This window comes from Martes martes, assembly GCF_963455335.1.
Source record: "Martes martes genome assembly, chromosome: 7".
Taxonomy (NCBI): Eukaryota; Metazoa; Chordata; class Mammalia; order Carnivora; family Mustelidae; genus Martes; species Martes martes.
In genome coordinates this window covers 86,074,748-86,086,349 of record NC_137894.1, presented here as the reverse complement: position 1 = coordinate 86,086,349, position 11,602 = coordinate 86,074,748, and the positions used below count along the sequence as shown (strand labels likewise).

The 11,602-nt window shown below is 46.5% G+C and overlaps 1 protein-coding gene across 2 annotated transcripts; it reads right to left on the bottom strand.

Moving 5' to 3' along the window:
• Window positions 1-5,992: 5,992 nt before the first annotated feature.
• On the bottom strand, window positions 5,993-10,777 carry SSTR1 (somatostatin receptor 1). Of its 2 annotated transcripts, XM_080807433.1 has the most exons (2): window positions 10,385-10,777; window positions 5,993-9,537 (listed from the first exon to the last, which is right to left on the bottom strand). In XM_080807433.1, exon 2 carries the CDS (start codon window positions 9,468-9,470, stop codon window positions 8,403-8,405), a length of 1,068 nt encoding a protein of 355 aa, XP_080663559.1. In that variant the 5' UTR covers window positions 9,471-9,537; window positions 10,385-10,777; the 3' UTR covers window positions 5,993-8,402. The 2 variants fall into 2 exon arrangements, with proteins under 2 accessions (XP_080663559.1, XP_080663558.1); XM_080807432.1 differs by lacking the exon at window positions 10,385-10,777 and having other exon boundaries at window positions 5,993-9,701.
• Between the last annotated feature and the right edge of the window lie 825 nt (window positions 10,778-11,602).

The window sequence follows — 11,602 nt, the reverse complement described above, 5'->3', positions numbered from 1 at the left end:
TTAAACTCTGGTTACTGACAGTTTTATATAACTGCTGTGAAATCTGAGGGGAGCCGCAGTTGTCCTTCTAATTCATGGGACTTGGTTATCTTCACAATGGTATCTTGGGCCCTAAATATGTGGCACAAATATATTTGTGAGCCACACTAAAACAGAAGGAAACTCGTTTGGATATTATTTTACTAATCATTGGCACCTATCCTGGTTGTGGTGGGTTTACTTCTGTTCCCTAAAACTGTATTTATAGCAAACTTTTCCCCAGCTGCTGATGATAAGATGTAGCTTCCGAGCTGGCTCAACCAAATCTTCCTGTATCACTTCATGCTTTATTCATTTAGGTTTCTAATCTCAAAGCCGTTTTCAATATGTTTAACTGTATGCTGTGTATAATAGTAAGATGTCTGTATCACCTGATTTTAAAATATGCATAAAGGGTGTCATTCACCTTATAGGAATGTACTATATTGTTATTAATCCAATTCTCATTTTAAAGATGTGGAGTCTGATGCTGAAGTCATTTGGAAACTATTGGTAATATCTGTGAGATGTTTTGAGTTTCCCAAATAAGTGACTATATTCTTTATTGTAGAAAAAATATATGAATGAAAATATATCTTGTGCAAATTTCATATGTGCTTACATTTGAAGAAATGAAGCAAAGTTTTGTATATTTAAAGTTACTCTAATACCATCCACTTAAATATATGACTAGAAGCAGAAGCATTTTAAAACATGAATCACTTTAATTCTCTTTCTCTTATAGATACACCAACAATGATTAATAATAATAATATAATCTGTCATTTATTGAGATATCTGTATCAATCTGTTTGGTTCCCAGATCTATGCTGGGTGGTTTTTAATTTTATTTTTGCCATGTAATATACCTTTCCTCATCTACTGAGGGTAATTGCATCTCATTTTTTCTTTTGGGATCCACTCTCCTACCCCTCCCATTTCTGGGTGGAGTTGACCCTCTCAGCTCCAAGGATAGAGTATATAGCCCAGATCTCGCCAAAAACTCCTCAGACCTTGCTAATGGCTTCAGTGGTAGATCCTGTCAGGGTCCGAAATTTGATTTTACTTAACTTACAAGCTAGTAAGATAGTCTATTGCTGTTTCATAGATGACAGCAGAAGACACAGGATTTCTGGATCAAAGACAAAAGATTTTATTACTCGTGGTGCAGCCAATAAGCATCATGATTTGCATGAGTTCCTTTTGCTTCTGATTCCCATGGAGCTGAAACGGTATGAGCCCATCTGGATACTGTGTGCCAGTGGTCTTGTGTCACAGCTAAGGAACACTGATGGCGGGGAAACCGCCACTTCAGAGCAAGCAGTAATCAAGGCTTCCTTGTTCTTGAAAGAGACATTACCTGATTGCTCACTATTCTTGCTACAAACACCACCTTGAGAAAGAATCCAGGAGAAGCGTGGTCAGGGCCTTTATTCTGCCTTTATTCTTGGGCAGACTCAGCAATATAGATGGAGGGGATGGAGAGTGAGAGACGCGGAGTGGTGCCTCACAACTGATAAAACTATCTCAAACAGTCCAATTGGAGAGAATCATTTTTACTCTTTCCTTTGAAATTTGAGCCTGGAAAAATATCATGTTTCATTCTCTGCAGCTGTCTTGTAATTACAAAGGAATAGCCTATCTGGCAATGGAGTCAACATGGCAGAAGTCAGAGATGAGAAAAGAAAACGGAAAAAAAAAAAAAAAAAAAAGTCTTACTGAGTTATGGATCAAGCACACCCTGAAGCCAGATCTTCCTCCTTCCAGAACTTTCAGTTATGTGAGCTATTAGGTTTTCGTTCATTCACAACTAAAAGAGTCCTGATGGATTGGGCCCTTGACCATGCATTGTCTCATCACAATAACCCTCAAAAGGAGGTATTATTATCTGATCTTATAAGTGAGCAAAACACATATCAGGAAGATTAACTCGCTCAGTAGCACACAATTAATAAAGTACAGCCACATTTGCTGAAGCCAATCTCCATGTTCTTCACCCTGAAACCACGAGTTCTCAAACTTAAGTGTACTTTAGAAACACTGAGACTCACCCCAGACCTAATGAATCAAAAACTTTAGAGTGGAGCAAAGACAATATGCATTTTTTTTTTTTTTTAAGTTCTTGGGTGATTTGATGCAAGGTTCATGGACCACTTGTTAAGGAATATTTCCCTTAGGCAAAAGTGTGCCTTCCAGGATACGGCTGTCTGATGATCTGATACTATATCCTTATTAAAAAGCCTTGCTTCTGGAAGATAACACTTGAAGCCTTGTCAGTGATATAAACTACAAATCAGAGGAAATCCTTTTCTGAGAAGAGCTCTATTGGGAGAAGTAGGAAAATTCAGGAGAAAATTCAGGAGGGAATGGGAATTTAAAAGGCTAGGGGGTCGGACAAAGTCTTGAAGTTCTATTTCACCAGTTACTACCTAAGAAATTCCTTTTTGTCTGAGGTGTATGTGTCTGTTTTAGTTTCAGATCCCACAGAGAGTTTATGTATGTATAGGGAGACTTGGGAGTCTTTTTGAAAAAAGCATAAAGACATCTGCTTGATTTGCTTATTACAGTCGCTCATTGGACATGAAGGAGAATATTTAATTTAATTATTGACTTGGGATAGACATTTTGCCACTGCTAATAATATTAGCTAGATTAATGAATTGTTCAAGGGTTATAGAGACAAAGACACAGCCGGTTCCAGAATAGTCATGTAAACCACATGTGTCATTGTAAAATATTTTCCTGCTTGCCTATCAGGTCTTGGATTTTTTCCTCTCCCTTTTTAAATGTAAATGGACTGCTGTCTTTTGATACTCTGCATGATACTCTAGTGTCTCCACAACCATCCTCCTCCAACTGGACTCTGATCCATAGTAAATCTTTCTGAAGTTTTTTAAAGCTGGGAGTACTCCTGAGGTCTTCACCCATAGCTGGTCTGGGCATGTGGGCAATGAGTAGGGGTGCGAAGTTGAACCCACACAGGGATAATGTGTTAGTTAACAGCATTCCCCACCTCTCATTCTTTTTTTTTTTAAACTTCTTGTCCACTCAAAACTGCAGATTTGGATCACACTGGCTTAAAGAAATCTTTTTTTTTTTTTTTTTTTAAGAATCTTAAGCTCACTATTATTCCAAACAATTTTGAGACCATGCCTGTAGCCTCAGTCTTGAAGGAGTGTAATATTTCCAAATATTGACTAGTAAGATTGAGTTTAACATAGGTTTTGAAAATAATTCAGAGCATTATCAAACTGAACATTTTACCAAAGGACATCTATTTTAGATAATGTCTCCTTTTTAGATGACGTTCCTCCCTACGCAACAGTTTGACAAGCAGGTATTTTGATATTTTAGGTTGCACTGGTAACTTCTGTTCACAGGCCTCCTCAACTTTGTCATCCCTGTAGAGACACGGTCCTTTCCTTTAGAGCTGAAATCAGAACCTGGACCATATCTGTTCATCCCTAATACAAATCCTTTCATGAATACACTCACTATAATACCCTGTCTCTAGATCTTTAACAAAATAGTAAATGATCACTTACAACATTATCTCTGTACCTGCCTTCCTTCAGGGAAACCATGTAACAATGTTGAACCCCTCTGCCTTCTTTTAAAACCAGCAAACTGAAATGCGCTGAATGAAAAGGAACATTTCCATCCAAATGTGGGAAAGAGATTCTCCTTACCTCAAAGATGTAATGGTGTGTAACCAGATAACGGCATAGACTTTGCAATACTTTATTTTCTTAAGAACACACTGTAATAATTATATGAACATCTATCATTTCAGTTGAGTGCTTAACCTCTCTGCTGTGGTACATTGGAATAAAGAAGGTGATGAGCAAGATTTACAAAGCAACCCCACTACCAAGGTGTTCTTTGGAAGATTGATATAAATATGATATCTCTAATATTTGTTTAAAATAAGTTGGAAATATATCAGGTTTTTTTTTTTTTAATGTATCTTCCATAAAATTTTCCAGGAGAACACCTTGCCTTTCTTCTCAGGACAAAATCATGCATACAGCATTTTGTATAATGGTCAGGGTTAAATTAGATGAAGCATCAGAGATTTTCAATATAATCCTTTTTGGGGGAACATTGTGTGAGAGGATGGCCTGAGGATGTTGTGTGAGAATTCCTCTGAGAACACAGAGCTCACTAGTAAGAGAGATAATAGTTCATAGACACTAAAATGATGCATTTTAACTTCCTCCACAGTCTTGTTTCATTGCAGTCCCTCATTGCAAGGTGAGGCTCCACACCTGAAGACCAGAAAGGGCTTATCTTCAACTTCTAGGCGGTGCAGAAAGGCTTGAAAATCAGGTGATTTTCCCTGGGGGTAGGGAATTGCACAGAGATCGCTAAATCCTTTTATTTTGCTTCACCACATCAAGGGCTAAGACAAAAGGACTCCTGTGTTTTTCCTCTAGTGGAAAGGGGATGGGAGGTGAAGGGAATAGTTTGAAGAAGTGAAGTTAGGTAAGGAGAGATGGAAAAGCCCTGAGACAGAGCCTCAGGAAAATACAGAGGAGAGCTTGAGGGTCACCAGCCCAGAGCCACCCTAGATCCCCCTAGTCATGAGCCAAGAGGCTCACCATGGGGCTGCCTGCGGCAGGGTGAGACCACTTCTTGGCAGAGGCTGGGGTAGCCCCCCAGACCAATGGAAGACTGAAAGGGCCGCAGCCCATAGAAGCTGAGTATGGCCCTCAGCAAGCTGAGAGGTTGGATTATAGACTCCAGAGGCTGCAGATTTCAACAAACTATAGAAAGGAATCATCTCCAGGGGAAAAACACCTGTTCCCAGAGAGCAAAGGGCAGAGAGGGCCCCTTTACCAAGGACCCTCACCCTACCACCACCATCTTCTCCACTAGGATGCATAAAGCTTCTTCCCAGTCTTCACTGGAAAGCCATTTTAAGGCTGACTAGAGAGGAGGAGGAGTCCAGCTGGAAGACTGTCTAAACTTATTCAAATGAAATTTTGAATTTTTTTTCTTAAAACGGCTATTTAAATCATCAACTCAATTAGACATTTGAATATTTAATTTTTTTCTCCCAGCTAGCCAGTTGGAAGGGGCTTGGAGTAATGTTCCGAGTTCAATTTACCATCTTGCTATAGCTTTTAAAAACAATTTAAAAGGACAAAAGTCCAGCTATCCTTAGTCATATTGAGATAATGTTTAGAACTATAAAGCCTAGAGTTACAGGGCATTTGAAGTTTTTTGAACCCCCCACCCACCCACCACTCTGATTATAGAATTACTGCTATTGCCTGCTTGGAAAATGTTGCTTTCCACTTATTTTGCTGTGAAAAGAAAACTGCTCTGAAAAATAAAGTCTGGTAAAAAAAAAACACAAAAAAACAAAAAACCCTCTAGTACCTTCTTAAATTCTTCTAGGGATGGAAATGGCCATCACAGAACAAAGCGTAAAACATGACTCTCTTCTCTTATGTTGGAATCTGATTTTTCCATTTCTTTTACCCATTTCCTCTGGAACACTTTAGGAAATCTCTCTCTCTCTCTCTCTCTCTCTCTCTTTCTCTCTCCCCCTTCCCTCCCTCTCCTGTTTTTTTCTCTCCCTAAGTTAAGTCAGCAATTACTTAGTTCCCACAACAAATTCTGAGATCGTAAATGAGGGCAGACAGTAATTTAGTCTCTGGCAGATTGAGATATCCTCTAGTTAGAATGGTGACAACAGCAAACCATAGAGAATACAGGCCGGTACACCGCTTCCCAGTCATATCGACTCAAAGTAGTTTTTCCTCTTTCTCTGAACTAATAGACTTTTCTTTTTAAAAAAACAACTTTAAGTATAATCCCAATCGTGGTAAAATTTCCAAAGGTAATCTGGAACTGTTCTTCTTAAAATCTAAGTGGAACACAAAGCAACTAAGCCCACATATATGTGTTTTTAAGTAATCCCTTGAAACAGTAAAATTCAAATGGCAGAGTCAGACAATTTGCAACAACATAATATATTTGTTTATTTAGTTCATATTACAATGGTAACAGGTTAAGAGCACTAGATTTGTATCCTCTTAAGAGGATAGTGTTTAAGATTTGTGAATTTCATTGTTCTTAACAATTAAAAATCTATTTTCCAAAGGAGTAATAATATATATTATTATCAAGGGACAGATCTAAACTTTATGATGTATATCCAAAGCATATATTTGTTCCTTAGTTTAAACAAAACGTTAGAGACATTTTAACTCTTGGTTACTGCTTTCAGGAAAGCACAATGTTCTTGAAGCAAATATTACACAAAACATCTTTTTCCATGATTTCAACCATTGTGTACCACTTCAATGAGAGAACCTGACAGCCCCAGACAGTATCTCCCCATGGCTGTAATACATTCTGGCTTACTTAAACAATCAACCAACAAACATGTATTTAGTGCCTACTATGTACATGCCAGCATACTAAAGCAATACAGGAAATACAAAGAAGTAAAATTATTGGTCCTTGCCCTGCTCAGGCTTCCAATGTAATCGGTAAGGTTAAACACAGACACAAATTACTCTACTTTCAATGTGTTTGAAAGAAGTGACAATGTTAACTAGATTGTCTATCAGAATCGTCTATGCCGAAACCTAGAAGAAGCAGGGACATAAACAGGGACGTTCTCGGCACTGATTAAAATCGGTCTGCATCAGATTTCTCAGCTCCAGGCTTGAGTGTCCCTGGAACACCCATATCTGAAAGTGCTCCAGCGAGCCTCACATTGTTTCACGGACTCATGACGATGGAGCAAGATAAATAGACGGCATGGGTAAAAAATACATATATAAATAAAACCATACGTAAGGTGATGTTGAAAGGAATTCAGGACATTCCACTCTGCACGGGAGGGAGGTGGCTGACCCACCTTATCATTTATTTATTTATTTACTATTAAGACAAACAAGAGACTACATAAGAAAAAGTATAAGAGAATCTCCAAACTTCACTGAATACAAGCAAAAATAGAAGGATTAAAAAAAAAAGGGCCCAACAAAGAGAAGAGGTTTGAGGGGTCTTTGGGGAGAAAGCCTCCCCCCACTGCCACCTCGATCCCCATCCCCAGTGTCCTGAAGGAAAGGGCCTGGGCTAGGCAAGTAGAGAAAAGCAAAGCAGAGACACCTTTCCAAACATCACAAATAAATAAATAAATAAATAAATAAATAAATATGTTAAACAAGAAAATAACTTATCAGGCACCGCTTGAAAGGCAGCAACCTTCAGGGGCCAGGCAGGCCGCACTCTTTAGCCTGCGGGCGGCAGCAGCGCGCTCGGGATTGGCCAAGGCTCAAAAGGCGCCACCGAGGTCCCTGCCCTGGCGCCTGGTCTCCGAGATAAGCCGGAGCAGGAAACCAAGTCTGTTGTTGCTCTCACAGCTGCGCCGCCAGCGGCTTAGGGGAGGGAGCAATCCTTGCGCAGCGGCAGACTCCCAGGCGGCCCCGGGTAAAGTGCGCCCTGCCCTACCGGGCCAACTCAGACCAGCTTTGTCCCGGGAGTGCCCAGCGCTCGGTCTTTGAAATCAGAAGCGCTGGTTGTGAGCCCGAAAAGAGGGTGGTTTCTATTACAACCCCTTCCCCGCCAAACCCTGGAATCTTCTGAAAACTCCTGGGTCGCTTGTTGTCCGTTCCTTTTTGCTCCAAAGCGGGGTTTGGATGGGGACTGCAGAATGCCTGGGGTTCGAAGCGCGGGACCGATTTTACTAAGCACCTGGATCCGCCCTGGGTGGAGTGCGAGCGGTGAAAGGGTTCTTGGAAGGGCACGACTTCACCCGAGAGTAGGAGAAAGGACCAACTGCCTAGTTCGTTCCCGAGTCCTCCTCCAAACAGAACCGAGCCAAGAGAGCGGTGATTCTCCAGACTCCGCTAGGGGCACCAGGCAGAATCTGGCGAGCGGAGGGGCGCGGCAGGGAGGGGCTGAGGGCGAGTCGGGGACTCACCCCTTGGGAAACCCGTGGCGGTAACTGCGGCTCAGCTCAAACAAAAATAACGGCTGGCCGGGCGGAGGGTCAGGCTGAGTTGACGACGTTTATGAGTTCATGATCTGCACCTGCAGGACGGGGCGGAAGGAAAGATCGAAGTTACAGAGTGGGGAGCATAGCGGGGCGCAGAAGTGCAAGCGCAGTGGAGGAGGGAGCAAAAGTAGCAGACGAGGAGAAAGGGGCCAGCAAGCTTTCCCAATTTATAAGCAAAGTGCCCAATTCCACCTTTGTCGCGCGACTTTCCCGGGTCTCTCCACCCCACTCGCACACAATGTCTTAGCCTCACTTTGCCCCATCGCACCCAGACGCCTGGGATACTTTCACCTCTAGCACCCGGCCTCCCTTCCTCCTCATTCTCCTCCTCCTGCCTTGCGCAGGGTCCTTGCGTGGCCATGGCTCAGAGAGTCGTGATCCGAGACGTGCAGGTGCCATTACGGAAGACACCGCCTCCGGACTCGAGGTTCTCCGGCTGGAAGTCCTCCACGCTGTAAGCGCGGCTCTTGAGGGCCGTAGCGTAGTAGTCGACAGGCTCCTCGGCGGCGTTGTCCATCCAGCTGAGGCACAGGATGCGCTGGAAGGAACGCTTGAAGTTGTCCGAAAGGAAGCCATAGAGGATGGGATTGGCGCAGCTGTTGGCGTAGCCCAAGATGACCGACAGCTGGCTCACCGTGGCGTCGTCCTGCTCCGCAAACACGTTGACCAACTGCACTACATAGAAAGGCATCCAGCAGATGACAAACACCATCACCACCATCATCACCATTAGGGTGATCTTGCGCTCCGAGCGCTTGCGCTGCTGCCAGCCGGCCTTGAGGGCCACCATGCGCATTTTGGCGATGATGAGCACGTAGCACAGGCAGATGGCCCCGACGGGCAGCAGGAAGCCCATGAGAAATGTGTACAACACGAAGCCCACTAGCCAGCGCTGAGCGGGCTCAGGCATGAGCATGTTGCAGGCCACCGTGCCATCACTGTTGGCCGCTGTGCGCGAGAAGACCACAATGGGCAGAATGACAAGCAGTGATAGCACCCATACGCCCAGATTCACTACCTTGGCCACGGTGGGCCGGCGGTAGCGTGCTGCCTTGATGGGGTGCACTACGGCCACGTACCGGTCCACGCTAAGCACAGTCAGACAGTAGATGCTGGTGAACATGTTGACTGCGTCCACGCTGAGCACGAGGCGGCAGAGCAGCGCGCCGAAGGGCCAGTGGCGAAGCAACGTGGAGGTGACCAGGAATGGCACACTGAGCATGAGCAGCTCATCGGCGATGGCCAGGTTCAAGATGTAGATGTTGGTGGCCGTCTTCATTTTGGCGTAGCGGAGAATCACGTAGATGACCATGGAGTTACCACACAGCCCCACCAGGCACACCACGGAGTAGATGAAAGAGATGAGGATGGCGCTGCCCTGGCCCTCGCTCAAGGTCCCGTTCTGGGACGCATTTCGCCCCGGCTCCTCCATGCCGTCCGCAGCGCCGGCCCCGGGGCCCCTGCTGCCGCCGCCTTCGCCGCAGCTGCCCGGGCTGGGGCTAGGAGAGGAAGGAGAGGAGGCAGTGCCATTGGGGAACATTTCAGCTGCTGGGGGCCGATGGGGCTACTGAGGCTGGGGCGCTCTCCTCGCGCCCCCGCCGCTTTCGCCCTCGCTCGGCACCCCGTCCGCCTGCCCGCAGCTCACTGCTGCCGGACACCTGGGGATAGCACGCAGCAGCTATGGAGAGCTTGGCTCCGACCGGCGCCGGCGGGGCGCATTGCCCAGCGGCGGCTTGCGCGCAGCCGCTTGCAGCTCCGGGGCGCCTGGGCACAAGCGAGCGTGGAGAGGGGAGGCCAGGAGGCTGGAGCCCCGCGCCGCACAGCCATTAAGTGGCGCGGCTCTGGTCTGGTGAATGATTAATAGACACCACCAGCGCGTCAGCAGCTACGAAAAGGGAGGCGTGGGGGAGAAAAAGAGGGAGGAAGGCGATATAGGTGGCTTACCACCTCTCGCCCATTTTTTTTTCTTTCCCAGTCCTGTGCTCGGATCAACTCCAGCGGCTGCTTCGGGGGGCGGGGGTCCCCTGCAGTACCCTATACCCATCCCTCAGGGAGAACTGGGGAGTTTCTCCGCCTTCCTGGAGCGTGGGTGGGAACCAAAGGTGTAGACTCTGTCCCACCCCACCCGGCTCCTATCCAGTGAAGCAGACCCCGGGCACAGATGTCTAGAGTTCATCTCAGTTTCCCTCAGTTGCTGCCCCGTCCTGAGAGACCCCCAATTCCACTCTCATCCAAATGTCTGGGGCCCTAAGCCCCCACCTCCCGCTCCCGCTAGCCCTGCCGGTCCAGACCCGCCGCGGAAGCTCTCGGCCCCCCTTACCCAGGGCGCGCTACCTCCAGACTGACCCGTAGATGGCCCGTGCAAAGTGCCTGTGCGGTCTGGTGGCACGGTGACGTTCTTCTCGCAGTCCAACTCCTTTCTTTCGGCCGGACCCCCGCACAGGCGCCCACGCAGATACTCTTAGAGTCGCTGAAACTGACCCCGAGCCGTGTTAAGAGAAGGAAGGACAAAAACCGTGCGTTAGGAGATTCTGCGTTACAGCACCGCAGGCAGCTCTTCGCGGGCGGGAGTGATTTAGGGGCCTGAGTAAACCGTTGCGAATCTCTTAATAAAGCTTGTAGTGCCCAGAGCCCCCTGCGTCTCCCAGAGGAACAGAGACTGCAGAAAGCAGGACGCGCGGCTGGGAGCACGCAAGGAGCCCGAGGCTCCCTCCCGAACGTGCCAGGCGCGATATTGGAAATCCATCTAGGTGTTCACTGGGGAAAGATATGGCTGCGCCGCTGGGAAAGGCTCCGCCTGCGTCCCTGCTGTACTTTGTACCCGGGAGAGTTGGCGGGCCCCGGGGGAGGAGAGTGTAAAGGCCTGGGAGAGCAAGGATGCCAACTCCTCTAAACCCAAGTGGACCCCGCCATGCAGGTGACCAGACCTGTCACCAACTCCACGAGCTGGCAGGAACACCTTCGGGTCTCTCCGTGATTACTAGAATTTCAGCCTTTTCTGAGGCCCCTGGACGTGTGACCGCGTTCTAGTTCAAGTTCCTAAACTTTTAAGAGACTGAAATCCATGCAGGCACGCCTAAACCTCGCCTGCTTCACTTAGGAAATGAATGGTTTCTGTGTTACAGAATGAATGTTTGATTACCATGATTTTTAACCACCTCTGGGACTTCCCACTATCCCTAGCCTAGGCTCCCTCTGGGGGTCCGCTGGTTCCGGTCCAGGGAAGGATCGCTTCATCCAGCTCTCCTGTCCCTTTTCAAACGCCCATCAAGTCTTTCTCTGAAAGTTGCCTGTTTCCAGAAAGGCTGACCTGCAGCAGCCTAGTGCTGGGCCTCTTTCAAACTCTAGCTTTGTCTTGGAGTTTCTTGTTAGTTGCTCCTTCCTCTCCACTAAGTGGGGCACCCCCCTGCCCTGGGTCTCCTCCTTCCCTCCCATCAGTACAGTTTCACACTCAGGAGAGGCCACCTGAGACAGAAACTAAATTCCTCACTGAAGCTATTTGTACCAGACAGTTCAGCATGCGGAAATGGATGCAGAACCTGAAAGGAAAAAATAAAAAGTTTA

Bases quoted from the DNA above. Each gene is read 5' to 3' on its own strand.
- SSTR1 (XM_080807432.1), bottom strand. From the start codon at position 9,578: ATGTTCCCCAATGGCACTGCCTCCTCTCCTTCCTCTCCTAGCCCCAGC.